This window comes from Tenrec ecaudatus, chromosome 18 (genome assembly GCF_050624435.1).
Source record: "Tenrec ecaudatus isolate mTenEca1 chromosome 18, mTenEca1.hap1, whole genome shotgun sequence".
In the NCBI taxonomy this organism is placed as follows: Eukaryota; Metazoa; Chordata; class Mammalia; order Afrosoricida; family Tenrecidae; genus Tenrec; species Tenrec ecaudatus.
Genome location: NC_134547.1, coordinates 20974077 through 20994946, shown reverse-complemented (window position 1 = coordinate 20994946; position 20870 = coordinate 20974077). Strand labels below are relative to the sequence as shown.

At 58.5% G+C, this 20870-nt stretch overlaps 1 protein-coding gene across 1 annotated transcript; it reads right to left on the bottom strand.

Moving 5' to 3' along the window:
* Positions 1–295: 295 nt before the first annotated feature.
* On the bottom strand, positions 296–20029 carry HPN (hepsin). The gene is made up of 12 exons (XM_075537776.1): positions 20014–20029; positions 13149–13250; positions 13025–13066; positions 6009–6138; positions 5815–5937; positions 5637–5677; positions 5160–5325; positions 4884–5074; positions 1367–1462; positions 1056–1198; positions 727–891; positions 296–334 (listed from the first exon to the last, which is right to left on the bottom strand). Exons 1-12 carry the CDS (start codon positions 20027–20029, stop codon positions 296–298), a joined length of 1254 nt encoding a protein of 417 aa, XP_075393891.1.
* Positions 20030–20870: the final 841 nt, after the last annotated feature.

The following is a 20870-nucleotide window of genomic DNA, read 5'->3' as shown; positions in this document are numbered from 1 at the left end:
TCAAAACCGTCTTTATTTTTGAAAGAGCGTGGTGCAGCCAGGGGCACCTCTCTGGCGTTCCCACACGGCTGAAAACTATTTACATGGCTGCCAGGAGGGTGAGACCTGGGTGGTCCCAGGGTTGAGTGGGCCCGCCACTGTGGAAGAGGGGACCCCGAGGGAGGGCATCCTTGAACTCGTGGGCTGGGCCCAGCAAGAAAAATGTTCCTTCTGAGGTCCAGCACGGGGCCCAGGGTCTGCTGGAGCTACAGCGATCAACTCAAGCCCGGAGGCATGGGCAGTGAGAAGTCACGGGTCAGAGCTGGGTCACCATGCCAGTGGCTTCGGAGTGAGTCTGGGGAAAGAAGACCGGTGCTTCCGGGGTCTGAGAGGCTCCCCCAAAGTCCCACAAGGAAGCCTCCCTCCCAAGAAACCCTGGAGCTTGGGTGAGTTTCCTCCAACTCTCGGACTCTATCGCCCATTAGATGGGAGCCCTGGCTGGGCTGCTAATCCTGCGAACCACGAAACCAGCAGGTTTGAAACCACCAGCCTCACAGAGGGAGAAAGATGAGGCTTTCTGTCGCTGTAAAGGGTGACAGTCTCGGGCACGCACAGGGGCAGTTCTGCCCTGTCCGGCAGGGTGGCTGTGAGTCAGCATCGACGATGGCAGGGAGTTTGACTTGGGGTTCACCCTTTAGAGATCCAACCACGCCCACCCTTGGGCTCCCATCGGGGAGTAACTTTCACCTTTATGGCCTGGAAGATCCACTCCCGGAAGTCACTGACTTTCGTATAGACACCTGGCTTCTGTGCCAGGGCACAGCCTGTACCCCAGCTCACGATGCCGCACAGCCGCCAGCGAGATGTCCGCAAGATGCTGTCCTCACACACGAAGGGGCCGCCACTGTCACCCTGCGGGGAGGAGAGGAAGCCTGGCTCGATGCTGAGGTGCCTGGCCAGGAAGGCCCTCCCACGATGGCCCTGGGCTGTAGTCTTGAATCTTCTAGCCCCAGATAGGGAGCCCAGCCACCCAATGCCCTCTCCCCGAGCGGCACTACCTACATCTAATCTCTCACCTGGCAGGCATCAATGCCACCCTCGAAGTATCCGGCACAAAACATCTTGGGCTTGATCTGACTCCCATAGAAATCGGGCCCGTTGCAGATGTCATTGCTGATTATGGGGACGCGGGCCTCCTGGAGTACCCCAGCCTGTTGGCCTGAGGGCATGCGGACAAGGCTGACCGGATCTGGTCGCATCTGTAACCCCCTTCCCGCCTGGGGCCCACCCCCAGGCCCTGAAGGGCCCAAAGTCATGCACCCAGCCCGACTGTCCCCTCAGAGGCTCCACAGGGCTGGGGCGAGGACTGGCCAGAGCGCTGCCTCACCGTAGTACTGTGTGTTGCCCCAGCCGGTCACTGTGCAGATCTTGCCCTCCACCAGGGCCTGGCCAGCAGCTGGGAGGCACACAGGCTGGATGTATTCTGAAGAAGAGACCACGCTGGTCCAGCCCCCGCTGGCCTGTCCCCCCAGGTACAAACACCCTGCCGAGTCAGAATCTGCCTAGAGGGTCATCCTGCTCCCCAGCCCAAGCTCCTAACTGTGGTCCCCAGCCCAGCAAAGGCACCCTTATTCCGGGACTCTCTTGACCTGATCACCATCCCCTCGCCCTGCCCCCCGCTGAGAATGGCACCCCTGAGATGGAACATCCTGGCGCAGGGTCTCAGCGGTCCCGAGTGCCGCCTGCCTCCAACTTTGCCTGCCTGAGCCGCAGGGCTTGCATCTGTGCAGTGGACACAGCCAGCGATTTCCCCGCCCCGGGGCATCCGGTGAGGTGCTACACACACACCTCACGGAGAACGTCCTCATGTAACGGGTAGAAAACTTTCATGACAAGCACAGAGTGACCAGGGGCCATTTCCTGAGGCGGTCAGTGCCAGCCAGCACTTTGCTAGGCGCTCACTGCAGCCGTCATCCCAGCCCTCCCCTCCCTGCCCTCCGGTCCACCCTCTAGGACGGGAGGATGGTTCCTGTGGGTTTCTGAGACTGTCACTCTTGACGGGAGTCAGAGCCTCATCTTTCTCGGAGCGGTTGGTGGCTCCCAACTGCTGCCATGTTGGCAGCCCTCCGAGCTTCCACCTCCAGGCTACAGAGGAGGGAACCCGAGGCCCAGGGCTGCGAAGCCAGGCCACACAGCTGCAAAGCACTCCCAGGATCCAACCCCAGCCGCTTCCCCTCCCGAAGCAGTGCCTCTCGCGCCTGCCCTGTTCCCACCCTGTCCACCCGGGTCCTCACTTAGCACTGAGGGGAAAGGGCTTGTCTTGCTTCCCGGTTTCCAGGAGCACAGGTACCACCCCCCAAAGTGAAGAGCACGTTGGAGGGCCATTGCCAAGAACAAATTAATGGCGAGTTCCCTCAGGCGCAGACCTGGGACAGCCAGGAACTGAACTCACTGCTCACGGGCTGGGGCTCGGATTGCTGCCTCTTCCCACCTGATGGACTGGGGGGTGATTGTGGGCCAGGAAGATCCTGCGAGCAGCCCCAGGTGGGGATTGCTGGAGGACTAAATGCATTCTCCCTGGGGACTGACTGCCCAGAACAGTGCCCGGAGCCCGGGAGGCACGCCCGGCGCTGGGTTTCCAGCCCATGATAGCAGCTGACTTCGTTAATTACATATTGTCTGGCTTTGTGGTTGTCCCTGGGACGACGTCATTACTATTATGGGAATCGCCAACATGGTTTTTACTATTGTTATTACACGGGGACCTGCTAATGATTGGAGGCTCAAAAAAAAAAGAATCTCACAGACAGACTCTTCATGACTCTATCAGACTGGGCAGAACTGAGTTTCCCAGACTGTAGCCATTAATAGGGGGAGAAAGTCCCATCTTGCTCCTAAAGGAAGGGTGGGTAGCTTTGAACTTTGGACCTTTCTGATCACAGATCAACACCTAACCACTAAGCCACTGGGGCTTCCCAAGGCCCAGCCTAGCCAGCTCTTAATCCACCAGGGCCATGAGCACCGTGAGTGAGTCCTTCTCATTGAAACCAAGGAGAGATGCTCCAAGACCCACATCGGAATGGCCGTTAACATTTTCCTTCCCTCGCTGTCTTTTCTTTCCAGTTTTCATTTCATTTGAGGGTACAATGTTTATGGAAGTGCACGAAGGGGCTTCCAAAAATTGGGGCGGGGGGGAAATGTGTGATTTTTTTCCCCATTTCTTTACTTCAAAAAACACACACACAAACTTGTATTGCGAACGAGGTGAAGGTGTGCAGGGAAGATCATCTGTGCACGCAGGTCTGGTGGACGAGCTCACCACGGCCACCCCCTCGTGATAGCACACGGATCCCACTTCCCCTGCCCCGTGTTTCCGGTTTCCATTCCCCCGCCTCTCCTAACAGCCCTCTGAACTTTGCCCATGGGTAAAGGCTGCCCTTTTGATCTTAGACGCTTGATACCTCTAACAGGGTGGGGGCAAGGGGCAGGGGGTGAGTTCAGTTCCAGGCCTGAAAGGTGACTAAGGACCCCAGTCCCGGAGTTCCCACCAGTCCCACACTCTTCATCCCATTTTCCCATGGAGCGCATCCACAGAAGCGCACAAGTCCGCGTGTTTCAGTGCACTCAGAGACGCCCCACCTCTAAGTGCTTGAGAACATTTTCATCAAGCCCCAAAGGAAGCCCTGCCCTTTCACGCCCAGGCCTCGAGCCCACTGCCACCTCGTCAATGCTGACGCATCGCAACCTGCAGGGCAGCCTAGCGCTGCTCCTGGGGGTCTCTGAGACGGTGCACGCTTTACAGGAGGTGAAGGCCACAGCTTGCTGCAGACCCCTAGTCCTAATCTCCTGCCCGTCCCTACAGATTGACCTCTTTTGTACATTTTATTTCAATGGAACTATGCTTCTTCCGCTTAGTGTCCGTTTTCAAGGCCCTTCCACGCTGCATCATGAATTAGTACTTCGTTCCTTTTTATTAATATACATGTGCATGTATGTGTGCATGTGTGTGTATATACACACACATATATATGTTGTGTATATATATATATACACAACATATATATTTGTGTATGTGTGTGTGTGTGTGTTGTCAGGTGCCCCAAAGTCACTTATGACCCATGGTGACCCCGTGCAGGACAGCGCAAAGCCCTGTCCTGTCCTGCCCCATGCTCACAGTTGATCTACAGCTGAGCCGGTTGTTGCAGCCGCTGTGTCCGTCCCTCTGGCTGGGGGCCTTCCCCTCTGTCACCGTCCCTCCACTCTGCCAGAGACTGGCCTCTCCTCACAATGCGTCCACAGCATGGAAGACGGAGTCTTGCCATCCATGCCTCTCAGGAGCACGCTGGCCGTACTTCTTCCAAGACAGATCAGCTGTGTGTGTGTGTGTGTGTGTGTGTGTGTGTGTGTGTGTACATCGTATACCATGTTTTGTTTATCCATCTTCCTCAGACAACGGACACCAGGGTTGATTCCGCCTTCTGCTTAGGAGAAATGCTCCCGGGAACATTGGTGCACACGCCGCGGTTTGCCTCTCTCGGGACTGTAACTGGGGTTGGAAATCCTGGGTCATGTAGTAATTCTATGTCTGCGTGTTGGAGCACCTGCCAGTTAACGGCACCAATCGTTCCGATCTAGGGCCTAGCTTGTGCCGCAGGAGAAAGGACAGAGTTTTCTACTCCTGTGATGAGTGACCGCCTCAGAAACCCACAGAAGTCGCTCTACCCTGCCCTACAGGGTCAGCATGGATCCGACGGCAGTGCATTCTAGGTCTGTGGCCACTCAAGCTCCTCCTCCTCTCCCCCCACCCCCCACAGGCACAGCGGAACCTCATGTGCCCTCCCACGCCCCTGCCTCTCTCTTCTGGCCTCTGGCATCCCTGGGCCCGTGCTGAGGGCCAGCCTTACCTGTGAGGGGCAGGGGGCTGGACAGATGGACAAGGGCGATGTCATTGCTGTTCTCCTCGCTGTTGGAGTCGATGAAGGGGAGATACCCCCCGTGGTAGACCACCGCCTGCACCCCCAGCTGCAGCCCATGAGATGACGCCTGGGCCACCGTGCCCGCGAACACCTGCCATCTGGACAGAATCCGGTTCCTCCTAGCAGCAAACAGGAGCGAAATGTGGTAGCCAACCTGACCACAGCCCCCCGCCCACACATACCCGTGCCGTGGGTGACACTCACTCAGGGAAGCAGTGGGCAGCCGTCAGCACCCAGTCTCTGGACAGTAGGGAGCCCCCGCAGAGGTGTGCCCCGTCATAGTGCAGACTGACTTGCCACGGCCACCTCCCCAGGCTGGCATCCTGGCCTCCCACGATGCGGTCCACAGGCAACTTCCTGCGACCACAGTCTGCAGGTGGGAGATGGGACAGTCGGGGGGTGGGGAAGGGACCAGAAACCAGTGCCAGGTTCCTCCTGCCTGAAGGGGCCTCAGAGGACCAGGCCCACCCTAAGGGTTGTGGTGACCCCCTAATCATAAAATGATTTTCTTTACTAATTCATAACTGTAACTTTGCTACTGTTATGACTTGGGAGACCCCTGTGAAAGGGCCGCTTGACCCCCAAAGGGGTGGCGACTCCCAGGTTGAGAACCGCTGGTTTAAGGGGACACAGTCCCCCCACCACCCTTGGAGACTGAGCATTCTGGATTTCAGATTTTACCTTGGCAGATGGCTGTCAGGAAACGGCCCCGGGGACAGTCGCTGTGTGGGAGACAGAGTTTTAAATAGCAGCTAAGACAGGTGGAAGGAAATGAGGAAGAACAGGTGGGGTCGTCTCGGGGGCTGTGAGGGTCTGTAGGGGTGAGGGGGTGTCCCCACCTGCCCGCAGCCCTCCTTACCACACAGAGATGACCTCCAGCAGCCTCCGGGCATGGGGCAGCCTCCCCTCGTCGACGCAGAAGAAGCCCAGTGTGCCGTTGGTGCCTGCCATCCGCACGTCCAGCTCCGAGTGGGCCAGTGCCCTGGGCAGGGCAGGGGTCAGGCCTGTCCTCCCCCACCCCCCAGCTTGCCCCCGGCCCGGGCCGCCCAGTACCTGAGGAAGCCCATCTCCTCACAGCCGAGGCCGGCCACCCTGGCGTTGGAGCGGGAGGAGCAGAGCAGGCGCCACGTGCCTTCTGTCTCGTCGAACACCGTGAGCCGCGCGTCCGCCGAGCTGACCTGCACTGCAGCCCACGGGACCGGGGCACCTGAATCAGCACCGCCAGCGCACACCCCACATCGCCTCGGAATTCTTCTCCCCGATCCCAACGGGTCTGTGGGAGCCCTCACGGCCCACCCACCCCTGACCCCACTCGTCATCATTTCGTGGTTTCTAGAGGGGCCGCTATAGCTCACTTTGTACCAAGGACACTCACTTTGTACCAAGGACAGGCAGCCCCAGGACACTGTCCCCACTGTGCACCACTGGCTGGTCTTTCTTCAGGACCCCCGGGGCTGGCCAGCCGAGGGTTGGAAGTCATCAGAGGGAGAAGAACCCGGCCTTCTCAGCCGGGCCAGTCTCCTGAAATGTGGTGTGTGCGGCAGGAGCTGCCAGGGCTTCTTCAGCCCAGTGAGGAAGAACGGACACCAACACGGAGGGCAGGCCCGAGGGATTTTGGACCCTTTTTAAAACTCCTGGATGCCGCCAGGCCTGAAGTTCGCCCAGCATGGTCCGCTGAGATCACTGCCCTTTTTACGTGGCCGGTTTTAGTCTTTGGTCTCTTGCAGCCTCCACGCGCCTGACAACACACCAGAAAACCAAAACCAAACGTGTGGCCATCCAATCAATGGTTTCTGAGCTGGTTGCGTCTACAGGAGTAAAGAGCTCACTCTTTTGCGGGGCTGCTGGTGGCTCGCTCTGTCCACCGTGTGGATTGCAGGCCAACCCCTAACCTCCAGGTAAAGAGATTCCTGCCCGTGGTCTAATATTCATGACTTTTAAAGGAGCCTGGCTGGTGGGGCTACTGCTCTGTCCCCGGTTGCCTGGAGCCTGGCCAGACTCCAGGGCAGCGGTGTGGTTCTGCACCTTTTCCACAGAACTTGCTGGGACCCGGAAGGTGTGCACACACGTTTATCTCGTGCATGTCCGCCCCCAACAAACAGAGCTGGCCCACTTGGTGCCCAGCTCTGTGCACAGTACTGACCCAGACAGCCCTGAGTCCGCCCTCACCAAACCAGAGGCTGAGGGGCGATGGAGAGAAATAAAAAAAATATCTCCTAACCAAACGCAAAGGGTCACGAGGTAGGGATGAGACAGGCAGGAAGGTGGAAGAGTGCTTACGAGGGGCTGTTTGGGTCTGGGGTTGGTGGTCAAGGGCAGTTTGTATTGAGGACCGATCCTCCCCTTCACCCCTCCCCCATCCCCCATCCCACCTCCCCTCTGCACACAGGCTCGTGGGCACACCTGCATTAGGTCACGGCCCTGAGGTGTATTTATTTCTGTTGACTGAAGGACATTTGGTAGATCTGTACCAGCTCCCACGTGAGACAGTGAACCAGTCAGACAAAAGCTCACCCCGGTGGAGCCCAGAGCCCAGGAGGCAGATGGACAGCCCACACAGGAAAACAGCCCGGGTGTAACAAGGAAGCGGGAGGCCACGCACAGTAGAAATGGAAGCGTGGTGGCAGGGGGACAGCGCAGGTGTGGGGAGGACATTTCCAAGGGGTGAGCTGGGAAAAGCTTCACTGAGCAGGCAGCAGGGGAGCAAGGACCTGCAGGAGTGATGTGCACAGTGGAGGGGGCAGGGGACAGCCAGCACGGGCAGAGGGGAGGCCAGGCATGTGCATGATGCATGAGGAGCAGAGGCGAGGCGGGAGAGAAACTGCCTCAAAGCGACCCTAGAAGGCAGGGCAGGACCACTTGTGTGGGTTTCCAAGAGGTAAGCTTCCTCTTTCTCCCACGGAGGGGCTGGTGGTTTCAGTGAGCAGCACCCCTGGGAACCCACCACCGTGCGATGGTAGGCCTTGGCCTGCAGGGAGGCGCAGTCAGAGGAGGGCCCGGGGTTCAGGAGGGGCCTGATGTGACTCAGGCATTCACAGGGTGCAACAGATTGGGGGCAGAAAGGGGGAGGCTGTAGTAATGGTCCAGGGAGCAGAGAGTGGAGACTGGACCAGGGTGGGGGCCAACTGGAGGGTAGAAGAATCTCAATTAGGATGGATTCTACAAACTCAAACGCACTGCCATCAAGTCAACACCAAGTCCTAGGGGCCCTCGGGCAGGGTAGAACCACCCCTGTCAGTTTCTGAGGCTGTAACTCTATAAGGAGTAGAAAGCCTGGTCTTTCTCCCAAGAAGGGGCTGGTGGTTTCGAACTAGTGATCTTGTGGTTAGCAGCCCAACAAGCAACCACTACACCACCAGGGCTCCTAGACTAGATTCTGTAAATAGAGGCAAAAAAAAGCTGGCTAACAGATTGGAAGGAATGGAAGTGGGTGGGAAGGAGGGAGGGGAAACAGATGGCCTAGAGGTGACAGGCTCCTGGGACAGAGCACATAGGAAGAGAGAAGGAGAGGGGGGCGGGTGGGAGTGGGGAGGGGCCTGGGGCGAAGCCAGCTGTCACTCTCTTTGATCTTTTTCTCATGAGCCTCTGCCACCAGCTCACTTTGACGTCACTGGGGGGGGGCGGGGGAGGGGAAGCGCACAGTGAGGCCACACGCAGACTGAATGGTTCTCTTTGGCCCCACAGATCTGGACAATGACAGGACCTTTGCCCTGTTGATGGCTACCTGTAAGCCTAGTGCTGAGCTACATGCACTCTCTATCCTGCCCCGCTCCCAGGAACCAAGGCTGGCCACACACCAGTCCCAACCACCCCCAAAGCCCAGTCCCAGCCCCTTCTACAGATGAGGATGCCAAAGTCCAGAGACGCTAATACCAAACTCAACGTCATCGAATCAATGAGGACTCACAAGACCTTATAGGCCAGGGTCGAACTGCCCCTGTGGGTTTCCCAGACGGTACCTCTTTACCGAAGTAGAAAGCCTCATGTTACTCCCACAGAGCCTCTGGCAGTTTCCAACGGCTGACCTTGCCGCCAGCCGCCAGCCGCAGCACCACTGGACCACCAGGGCCAAAGCCCGGAGAGGTGGAGCGCTTTGCCCATCATCAAACAGTGAGTGAGAGGCAGGCGGAGGATCTGAGTTTAGGCCCGGCCCGAGCGACTGCACCCCCCCCCACACCTCCCCGGCTTTTAATGTGGAGATTCTCCTCACTGACAACACAGGGGAGTGTCTATTGCCAGGGGGGGGGGCGGTGGTATGAGTCTCAGAGAAGGGGGTGCATGAATTCCACAGGGGTGGTATGTGGCTACAGCTGAGAGGGAAGGATGGTTTCCACACCCATTTTACAGATGGGGAAACTGAGGCTGGAGTCACATCGCTAAGAGCCAGCAAAGTCATGTCCTGAGGCCAGGCCCACTGACCCGCCTGCTCCCCGCTCTAGGCAGAGGGTCTCATGCAGGCTCTTGCCTGTCCCCACCACCTGGTCAAGACTGTCTTCACAATGGCCGCCTGCTGCAGGGGACACCTGGCACCGTGTGTGTGTGTGTGTGTGTGTGTGTGTGTGTGTGTGTGTGTGTGTGTGTGTGTTGGGAGGGGGGTTTCCTACCACCCTCCGAGTTCCAAAGCTGGGGATCTAAAGCACTGACAGGGGAAGGGGTGGAAGGAGATTTTTGGGGGGAAAAGACTTCAAACAATGCCAGAAATCTGATTTCCAGAAATCCTCGGGTTTTAATGAAGAAGCATCCTGTTTTTGTATATCTGGGGCAAGATCCCCAATTATTTTTAAAACCATTCTATGCCACTGCTTTCTTTTCTTTTTAAAATCCGTTATTCTCATTTTTACTGTCTGAAGCAGTGCATCCTGGATGTTCTGAGTCACCTGCCTTGCTTACCAAATTGTCTGATCTATTTAGAGGTGTGAAACACCCCCCCTCACCCCGCAATACGAGGTGGGAATCTAGTCGGTGTCGTGGGGGTTGTCCTTCCTGGTTTGACCCTTTCTTTCTATCACCATTTGCCAGCTCTTTGGGGAAACTCAAGCCCAACTGAAGGGCACAGATACTGGCATTGGCCAGAGCCTGGGCTGAGTTCTGGCCAAGTTAGGTCCCAGCGGGAAGCCCCTGGTCAAGTGTCAGCTGTCTAACGTCTCTGTGCTGAGTTATTAGCAAAGAGTTCCTGCGTGCCTACTGTGTGCTGGGCGCTGGCGGGGACAGCAAACAAACACCCTTGCCCTCCTGGGCATGACTAGGAATTAACCAGTGCATATGAGGGCGGTTTTACTGGGATGGCCATGGGGTGGGGGGCGTGGAGCCTGGGGGTTCAGGGAGGCCTTGTTCAGGAAAGGATGAGAAGCAAAAGCAACCCTCCCCCCAAACCCAAACCAGCATTGACTGAGTTGGTTAAGAGTCCCTAATTCTCACTGGATTATTCTTAGCCCACCTTACAAATGAGGAAACTGAGGCCCAGAGAGCTGAGAAGTAACAGTGCCAAATGAGTACTGCCTCTGGGGGCGGGAGGAGTGAGTTTGAAAAGGAGTAAAACCTGATGGTGCAGTGGGCTGCTAACTACAAAGTCAGCAGTTCAAAACCACCAGCTGCTCCGAGGGCGACAGAGGAGGCTCCCATAAGACTGACAGCTTTCCGTCCTGCGGAGTTGCCAAGAGTCCGAGGGGACTCGATGGCCGTGGTGAGTTTGATTTGGTTCTGTTTCACGGCACGAAGGAGGAAGGGATCATTGGAGAGAGAGGCCCGGGGTCTGGGGGAGCTCTGGCCGTGCCGCTTCGAGGCGAGGGTGGACTGGAACCCACGGGGACTGGGGCTTTCTCCCGATGGCCACGGGGAGCCACAGGGAGGCTTCCAGCAGAACGTGGCCCCTTTGCTCTGTCACTTATTCGACCTGTGATCTTGGACAAGCCCGTTCACATCACTGTGCCTCAGTTTCCTCCACCTGCAAGATGAGGGTGATGGTAACTGCACTCCCTGCTCTTCCCAGACTGCTGGAACAAGCTGCAGCCAAGGGGCCCAGCATATGAGAGGCTTTTAGTACGGCCACGAGGCCAGCTGTCTCTTTAAAAGCCCGACAGATTATGAGTTAGACATAAGTAAGGGCTGGACCCAGACAGTCTCGGATCAAAGTCCAGCCCTGCCAGTGAATGAGGAGCCCTGGATTGCACATTGGGCTGCTAACCACAAGATGAGCGGTTCAAACCCACCAGCTGCTTCGGCTGGCGGACGATGGGGCTGTCTGCTCCCGTGAAGCGTTACAACCTCAGAAATCTACAGCAGTGGTTCTACCCGGTCCTCTAGGCTCTCTCGGGGTCAAAATGGACTCAACAGCAGGGGGGTTGGGTTCTGGTTCTGCCAGTGATGAGCTCGGGCACCTGGTGACTCGAATGGCCTTCCAGAGAGCAGGTCTTCCCACTTTAAATGGAAACAGGAAACCCGGGGAGGAAACGGGGTGAGAGCTGCTGCACTGTGGGGTGGCCACCACGGCAGGGACAGGAAACTGAAGGTGGGTGAGGTTCTGAGCGGAAAACAGATCTGCTCTGTAGCCCTGCCCCCGGGTCACAAGAAGTTTCCAGCATAAAAACAATCAAGAAGGGAGGATCGAGGGCGGTCAAGAGGATTTGCTGAGCCAATACCCAAGAAGCCCTGCGGTCTGAGCCTGGCACAGGCAGATGGAAGTGCCTGCTTTTCCTGCCCCAGTTGTCACTGCTTCCCTGCATGGGGCCCGCGTCTTTCATGGGATTAACTGAGGCTCATGGGCTGAGAAACATCGCCCACTACCAAAGCTCCCCTTGTTTTCCCTGCTGCCCTGGCCTATGGCTTGCCTGGGGAAGATGCATTTATTCATCCTACCACTCCTGTCAGCAGCTCCCAAGGCCCATCGGTCCCGGACGAACCCAAACTCCATCCCTGGCTCCACTGTTCCCCAGCTGCTTGCCCGATGGGCCCCTCCCCATGCACATCTGTCAAATGAGGGCCGTAGTATCAACAACCCTCTCCTGGGAGCTGCCGGCAAAAGACCATTGCTGCCCGAGACCTCTGCTGCCCGAGACCTCTTTCTGTTGGACAGCAAGGATGTCACTTTAAGGACGAAGGTGTGCCTGACCCAAGCCAGGGTGTTTTCTATCGCCTCCTATGCTTGTGAAAGTTGACACTGAATCCAGCCGACCAGAAGGACTCAATTGCATTTGAATCACAGTGTGGGTGGAGAGTGGTGGAGGTGCCCCGGGGACCCCCAAGAGAACACACCAATCTGTCCTGGAAGAAAGACTGCCGGAACACTCCTTAGAAGCTGGGCTGGGGAGACTTCGTCCCCTGCATGTACTTTGGACATGCTCTCAAGGGAGACCAGTTCCTGGAGAGTGCCTGGGACAGTGGAGAGCCAGCGACAGAGAGGAAGGCGCTCAGCGAGCTGGACAGACAATAGGGCTGCAACCACAAGGACACCTGGGAGGAGGGGGCTGCGCTGCATAAGGTGCCGCTCTGCGCAGCACAGCGCAGATTGACTCCACAGCACTGTAATGACAACCGCGTCTCCAGGGAGAGGGAGAGGAGCAACTGGACGGATGGGGCCTCTCACCCAAGGGGTCACCAGGCCCAGTGGGGGGAGCACGTTTTCATGGCCACATGTGCTCTGAAACCTGGGCAGACCACGGCACGGCTCTGTGCCTCCAGTTACTACCGAATCTGTAAAACGGGGGCTGGTTTTGGGGGGGGGGGCGCAGGCCCTGAGAGGGCACGTGTATAATCACAGGTCAACCCAAACAAAAGTGCCACAAGCGGTTTCTGCCCAAGGGAGAGGCCGGCCAGTTCATGGCCTTCCATCTCATCCACGCCACGATTTGAAAGCCGTCCCTGTGCCCGCTCCCGTGACCTCGAGATGGCAGTGCCAGGGCCTCGGATGCAGAGGCGAGGAGGCCGGTGCTTGGTTGGCACCAGCAGGCACTCAGTCTCGCTGTCAGGGTCAACAGTAGGCTCACGCGCGTCTACGGGGCAAAGGCTTTTTGCAGGGATCCCCAGACGGGGGCATCCAGGAGTCCCCAGAGGGACCCGCCTGCTTTACTCACCCGGATACAGCGGCTCCTGGTCGCTCCTGAGCAGCAGGGTCACTGCAGAGAAGGTAAGGTGAAGGCAGTGGGCTGGGGGAGCCACGGGGCCGTGGAAGGTAGAGGCACAGGGATCCACTCTCACCAATGGCCCAGGACGCCGCCCCGATGCCCATCAGGAGCAGCAGGGTGCCCACGGTTAGAGCGGCCACCTTGGATCCGGAACAGCAGGGTACAGTCCGGCCACCTGCAATGGACACCATGCTGGGGCCACTGCCAGCCTTGTCCTCATCGGCAGGGCTTGGGCCTGGGGCCAGCTCCGCCCTGCCCTTCCGCCCTCACCCCAGCCTGCCACACGGAGAACCAGGTGTCTGGCACCCCAAGGGGTGTCCAGCTGGGAAGGGGGCCCAATTAGGAGAGCTGCCAGCTCCCTGCCTCCTCTCCTGGCACGCAGCTGGCACTTGGGAGACTTCTCGTCCCCAGTGACACTGCACTTTCTGTCACTTGGTGCTGCCTCTCCTAAGACCCCTTTCTTGCCTTTGGTCACTCCCCCGAGGATTCTGGGAGCCTCTTTCCCCTGCTGTCTGGCACAATCCCACGGCCACGTTTTAGCCTGCTATACTACACCCTCTGTCTGTGGGTCCTCCCGCCCACCCCGATTAGCTTCAAGATCAACTTTCCTCCCGAGGCCGAGGACCAGAGGATGGAAACGGGCCAACCTGCCTTCAAACCACGGGCCTCCCTCACCCTCTCCTGGCCGGAAGGAGCCTTAGTGGGTTACGGGTTAGGCTGCTAATCATAAAGCCAGCAGTTCGAAACCACCAGCCGCTCCCTGGGGGGAAAGACGAGGCTCTCTATTCCCAGGAAAAGTGACAGTCTCAAGACCCAGGATGGCTGATGAAGGAACGCAGAGAAATCCGCAGATGTGGAATGATCGACTCCCATCACCTCCAGGTGCATGGAGCTGACCGAGTGGCTCGGCAAGGGCTTGTTGTTCCTGGGAACCCTCCGTAGGAGAGGGGGCCTTCAGGGTGGACATCAACTTTGCCGCAGAGCACCGAAGGTCCCCATTAAAACGACGGGCTACCACAGGAACATGTCAACCAGAAGGGGCGGGTCTGCCTACCCATCATTAGCGCTGAAATCTGGAACCCAGTCACCACAACTGGCCAAGCCATCCAGCCCCCATAGCACTGGGTCTGGGGTCCGCGATGCCCACTCCGGGCCAACCAGGTGGAAGAACACTCTTAAAGACGGTTAAACAACAACACCCTGTGGGAAAGCCAAGGGCTTACAAAGAAATACAGGGGAAAGCGACCTGTGGACTACAACCTGCTGCGACCGATTCCAGCGAGTGTGAGCAGAGCCCCAGCAGTGCATTCAGACACCCCCCCACCCTGCCCCACCCTACCCTCACACACACCCCCAAAGCAGGACTCTGGAGAACTAACACACGTGCGTCTGCCTGTGGCTGTCACTGACTCCCACAGCCCTCTTTTCTTTTTTTTTTTCCCACAGCCCTCTTAATCAACAGCCTAGTGGCCTGTCGGGAAAGGATGAAGACGGACCACGTTCTCCTTCAACAACAACAAAGCAGCAGTCCCAGAACCCCACGGGGCTGGGTCCACTCTGTCGTCTCGGGTCGCCGTGAGTTGGAACTGGCCCCATGGCAGGGAGTGTGGGGATCTCCTCCCCTGGGACCTCAGGCCGGTGCGTTCACCTCTCTGCGCCTCGGGCTTCTCGCCTCGGGCGCCCGTCTGGTCCTCACCTCAAGGCTCTAACCCCAAACTCTCACCCGCTGCCGCCCATGTGGCAAGCCCGGCTCGGAAGGCATGGGCTCAGCCCTTACCTCAAGCTGACACTGGGATTCCCATTTCCCAGATTGGGAAAACTGGGGCACAGAGACAGGGCGTCACATAGCCTGGATGATTTGTTCAGGAGGACGCAGAGAGAGGGGAGGCCTGGACCCTGGCAGATCTGGGTACCGGGTCTCAGTGTCTAATCAAGAGACAAGCCTGCCTTATACTATTCTGCACTGTCTGGTGTAGCGCCAATCCCCAACCAAACCCACTGCCATCCAGTGCAGGCCGGCTCACAGTGACACTACAGGACAGGGTAGAATTGCCCCTGTGGGTTTCTGAGAAGGTACATCTTTGCAGGAGCAAAAAGCCCCATCTTTCTCCCCCAGTCTATGAAGGGGCTTCAAAAGAGCTCATGGAAAAAGATTGCTTTTGATATTGCATTTTCCCCATGAGCTTTTTGAGGCCCCCTTCTGAGCTCTGAGGAGCCCAACGCAGGACGGACAGAAGTGTACACCTCTGTGTGCCTGCGATTCTCCTCCTGTGTCTCCGCAGGAGCCGAGAGAAGCGGAGACGAGCGAAGGGACCCAGTCATTTCTAGACTGTGCTAAAGGCTACGGAGGAAAGCACTTGGTGGGGCGGGGGGGAGGACTGGGCAGCAGGTGGAGCTTCTGTAAGGTGGGGGGTGTCAGGGAGGATTTCTATGAAGCGGCTTCTGAGTTGGGCCACCCCTGAGGGACACATCAAAGTAGGCCCTGGGGCAAGAGCAGGCTAGCGGGCTAATGGACGGTGCTTGGGCAAGGTGGCGGCTGGGAGCAGTGGGCCCCTGAGGATCAGAAGCCAACCATTTGGCTAAGGATTGTGGAAAGGCTGAAGCAAGAAAAGGCAGGGGGCTAAAAGCCTTCAGCTGGGCCTGGCATGGGTCCACCTGCCCTTGGCATCTGCAGGGGCTGCAGGGACGCCCAGCTCTCTCCTTTGTGACTGTGGAGTGTTCTTGGCAGGCACTGGGCCAGGTCAGCACCCAGAGCAGTGGGGGGGGGGGGGGTAGTCCAAGGTCTTCTTAGAACAGCCTGTGACTGGGAGTCTGAAGGATGTGAGCGTCTAGAGCCTCACATGGTAGCCACTGGAGGACCCAGTGGTCAGTCCAGTCCCTGCTGGGTGACCCCTGGCCATCTTGGGAGGCACTCTCAAGTTTACCCCCTCCAAGTCTGCCCCTACAATCTTCCTGGCCCCATCTGGGCATCTTGGCTCCTGGGACCCATCAGCTTGGTCCTTCTGTTCTTAGAGGTGTCTTCTCGGACTTACGGCCACACGGAGTCCAGCCTGGGGGTGCTGCTGTGGCTGGTGGGGACAGGAAGCACTGCCACCGTGCGGATCTTCAGGTAAGAAAGATAGGCTCTTCCTGTGACCTCCAGTGCGGGGGAAATCGGGGCAACTCCAAAATAAGTGCCTCTGGTGGGCCTGGAAGTGCCCTTAACCTGGGTGTCCTGGAAAGAGGAAGTGTCCTTGGCCTGGGTCCCTGGAAAGAGGAGCACCTGCACTGTGAGGCTCTGCTGGGGCATGAAGCGCCCTCGCGGCTGTCCTTAGAAGGACCAGGTGATCGTCCTTGCTGTGGATGGAGGCTGGACCCAGAGTGTCCTCTGTCCATCAGAGAGGCAGCATCCTCACCTCGAAAGGCCTCGCCAGCAACGGGGCTGTGACCGGTAAGCCAGGCCCTCCCTCCCCCAGTCTCACGTCTCCCTGTGTCTTCTCTCGGGAGAGCCACGAGTCCCCTCACAGGTGAAATCCTGGGCTCTGTGTCCCTATAGTCCACTCGGCTGACAGCTCAGTGTTTCCATGTGAATGCCCTGAGCCACATGCTCCTGGGGCCCAGCTCTACTCCTCAGAGGGCACCTTCTCTGCCCCCCTTATCTCCCCACTCCAGGGTGCGGGTCCCCCAGCCTCCTGCCCATCACTCCTCCGGGGAGCTCCAACCCCAGCTCCATAGCTTCACGTTCTCCTCAGTTCCAGCCCTGGACTCTCTCCTTGAGCTTCGGGTCCCGAGGTCACTGGGACACGTCCCGCTGGACACCCCGATGCCTTCCACACCCACCAGTCTCCATGCTGGCTGCGCCGCCTCACCGAATCGGTTTTTCTTGCTAGCTCTCATATCAAGTACCCTGGCCTCCAAGACTGTCCCTCCTTCTCAGGACGCCCCTCCCCCAGCTTGGCGGTCCCTCGGTTTTCTTGTTCCCTGCCCCCAGCTACACCAGGCCTCAGCCTTGTCCTCTGCTCCCCCCTCCACATGGAAGCGAAGGGTATCTTCCTATAGCGCACAGCCAACCTCACCCCTTCTCTGCCTAGCACCGTCCCTGGCTTTCCACGGTCTCTGGGACGGAGTCCAAAGCCCTCAGCCCAGCACTTTCAGCCCCCAGAAAAATAGAGCAGGACTTAGATTTGGGGTTGAGCATGCTGCTGCTGTTGTCAGGTGTCCCCGAATCGGTTCCAACCCAAAGCAAACCCCGTGCGCATCAGAGTGAAACACTGCCTGGTCCTGTGTTATCCTCCCAATTATTCTTGTGCTGCTTGTGACTACTGTCAATCCCTCTCGTTGAGGGCCTCCTGCTTGTCACTGCCCCTCTGCTTGACCAGGCATGACGCCCTTCCAGGCACCGGTCTCTCCCGACGACACGTCCACAGCACGTGAGACAGCGGCTGTCCATCCTGGCCTCTAAGGAGCATGGTGACAGTACTTCTTTCAGCACTGATTTGTTTGTCCTTTTAGAAGTCCATGGTACTTTGAACATATGCCCCCCTCAAAAAAACCCCCCAAAACTAAACAAAAAAAAAACCAGGCAAACTTGTGGGTCATTATCAGGCACCTTACCCAGAAACCAAACTCACTGCCATCGAGTGGATTCTGACTCACAGCAACCTTCTAGGACAGAGCAGAGATGCCCCTGTAGGTTTTCAAGATGGTAAATCTTTATGGGACCAGAAAGCCTCATCTTCCCCCCCCCCCCCCCCAGAGCTGCTGGTGGTTTTGAAGTGCTAACCCTTGCAGTTAGCAGTCATCTTCCAAAAAGCATCCCAGCCCGGGGAACTGGTCCACGCAAGGTAGCGGAGGACCCAACCACCAGCGCCATCTTGTGGCCACGGAAAATCGATCGCCCTCAGTGAAAACCAGCCCAAGGGGTGCGCAGGCCCCTTACCTCTCTCCTGACCCCGCCCTCGGTTTTACCTCAAGACACACCAGAATTCCCCCACACCTCCAGCAGTCTGTCACCTCTCCGATTCTAGCCATACTGCTTCCCCCTGCAGGACACACCCTATTCCCGCCACACTCCCTACTGGAGTGTCAACTCAGATATGACCTTCCTTTCCAAGGTCCCCCACCCCCTGCCAGTACCGGAGGAACCCTGGTAGCTTATGCCTCGGGCTGCTCACCACAAGGCCAGCCGTTTGAAACCACCAGCCGCTCCCCAGGCGAAAGATGAAGCTTTCTACTCCCATAAAGTTACAGACTAGAAAACCTATCGGAGCAGTTCTGGAGGGCGGCGGGAAGTGGGAATTGGCTCGATGACAGGGAGCCTGAGGAAGCACCTGGCACCTTGCTGTGAGGATGTGTCTGAGAAACTCCAGCAGCAGCAGCAGCAGCCTTGGCCGTCATCGGGATGGCCTGTCATCACACAGCCCTGTCCTGCCCAGCCCTTCCTAAGGACACTCCCTTCAATGTCACCCTTCTCAGCTGGCCTTGAGCAAAAAAGGAGGGAGCCCCAGCAGGGAGGTGAGAGGCCTGCACCAAGTCACCCGCCAGCTCAGGGCAGCATCAGAGCCTTGTAGCGTCTGTGTCCAGCTGGGGCCTCTCCCATCCTTCTAGAAGCAGGTCGTGCTGCCCAGGAGCACACGAGAGCCCGCTGTGCTCTCTGCCTCTCGGTTCACCTTGTACCCTGATCCACTGCTGTCCCCTTCTGGGACCCCGTCCTCTTTTTCGTCCCTGGTTTGTTCACCTGCAGGCCCCTGTCCTGGTACTTCCCACAGTCTTCTCCAAGAAGGAAGACCCCTGAAGGTGCCACATGTTCCCTTGGCCAGAGGCTGTTCCCCTTCTTGAGCAATAGCAGCCCAAGCTCACTCTGGGCCGAGGCTACCTGGTGGACGGTCTGAGGGACAGCCACGCTGGGGCCAAAGGAGGCCTGAGGGGGCCGGAGAGCCATACTCATCCCGGCGGCGGGGCGGCCAACCCTCCTGTGCTTCCTGTATCGGCTCCCATTTGAATTCGCATTATCTTCTGCGCTTTACGGATGAGGCCGCCAAGGTCCAGAGGATGGAAGCGGCGTGCCCAAGGCCATGCAGCTGGCAGCGATCTGGCATGGCGCTGACCCGGATCACATAATTCCAGGAAGCAGGGAAAGAGGCTGCCCGGTTGCAGGGCAGACAGGCAGGCAAGGCTGCCCCTAATCTGGCCTCTCTTGGTTGGTGGCCTGGGTGGCAAAGATGGAGGGCATCTGGTCACTTGGAGCCCCGCTTCAGAAGTCCCGGCAGGCTGACCGCTGGGTCAGGCAGTTTCTCCGTCCTCTGGGGTGACTCCCCTTCCATCCAGGCTGGGTCCAAAGTCTGCCTTCTGTTCTTTTGCCCACAGGGCCCAGAGGCGGGACAGGGTCTAGACTCGCCGAGGGTCCTGGGCTCCTATGCGCCAAGTTCATCCACCATCCACCGTCAGAACCGCCGTGGTCTAGTGTCAGCAGTGTGTGCTGGGGTGCTGCCTGGTGGGATCCATGCTCCCAAGGTCACAGTTAGTGGTGTCAGGAGCCCCACTTGACAAGGAAAAGAGGGGAGCCCAGAGCAACGAAGCCACATGTCTGGGATCGCATGCCAAAGCCCGCACAGGAGAGGATCCAAATGCACCCCCAATACTGATCGCCACCCCATGTTAGCCTCAATGAGAGGGCAGGCCCAGGGCCAGCTGAGGAACGCCTAGGGAGTGAGGGGAAACCAAGGCCCAGAGCCAGGAAGGGATTGGGGAGGTAGGTGGAGGTCCAGCTACGCAGAAAGGGGGGTTAATTATTAACCGGTAGACGAAGCTTCCCAAGGGGGTGAGAAGAACCAGGAGAGGGGTGCCCGGAGCGAGGGGGCACTGAAGGGGTGGAGGGCTGAGAACATGGTTCAGAGGGCGGGGCTTCAGGCAGAGCCACCATGGGGGGCTTCAGGGGGGGGGCGGGGGAGAGCGCTTACCTTCTTTCTCCGCCATGTCCCGGACTCTGGTTAATTATTCCTGAGAGCTGACCTCCGGGGCCGGGCAGAACCTGCGGGAAGAGGGACAGGGAGGCAGGGCCTGGGAGGGGGCGGCCCAGCCCCAGCACCCCCAGGTCTGGCACCCAAGCCCTAATGCAGAAGGGGATGGGCTCAAGTTAGAGCCCTGTGTCTTGAGCAGCGGACAGCCCTGCATTCACAAACCTGGGGGGCCCTGCTCCTGGAACCAGAGGAGGAGGGGGCTGGGGAACCACGCTCCTGCATCTGGGAGAAGAGGGGCTTGGGGCCTGCACTGCGTGCTTGAGGGAGGAGGGGGCTGAACCGCTTGGCTGTTGACTTCTTGAGGAGACCAGAGTGATGACCCCTGGATGAACCTCGAAGGTCCTACGTTAGGAGTGGCCACCAGGTTGGGGAGTGGGGGGTGGGGTGGGGGGAAGCAACCCATGTCCTCGGAGCTGAAACTGAACCTGGGGCCCCTCATCCTTACCCTGGGGTCTGGCAGGTGGGGGGAGCTGCAGTGCGGATGCAGGCCGGTCAGTCTCCTGGCCAGAGCAGGCGCATGGTGGCCGGCAACAGCGGGCGGCCAGGGAGGCAAAGGAGGCTGCACTATGCAGCGGCGTGGGGCCTGCTAGGCCTGGCTGCCTCACCTGGGGAGGAGGGGGCCGAGAAAGAGGCGGGAGGAGGGGCAGGGAGGGGCTGGACATGGGATTGGCAGCTCAGGAGGCCACCTGCCCGGCAGCGGGGGCTGGGCTTCTAAGGGCTGCACCGGGCGGACACAGCCAACCCGACTCCAGACGGCTGGGAGCCCAGGTATGCCCATCCTCCGCAGAGAGGTGGGG

Coding starts and splice junctions, on each gene's coding strand:
- HPN (XM_075537776.1), bottom strand. Junction 6,139..13,024: donor CCAGGAGCCGCTGTATCCGG/GTGAGTAAAGCA, acceptor CGTGGGCTGCAG/TGCAGGTCAGCTCGGCGGAC. Junction 5,938..6,008: donor GAGGAGATGGGCTTCCTCAG/GTACTGGGCGGC, acceptor TGCCCTGCCCAG/GGCACTGGCCCACTCGGAGC.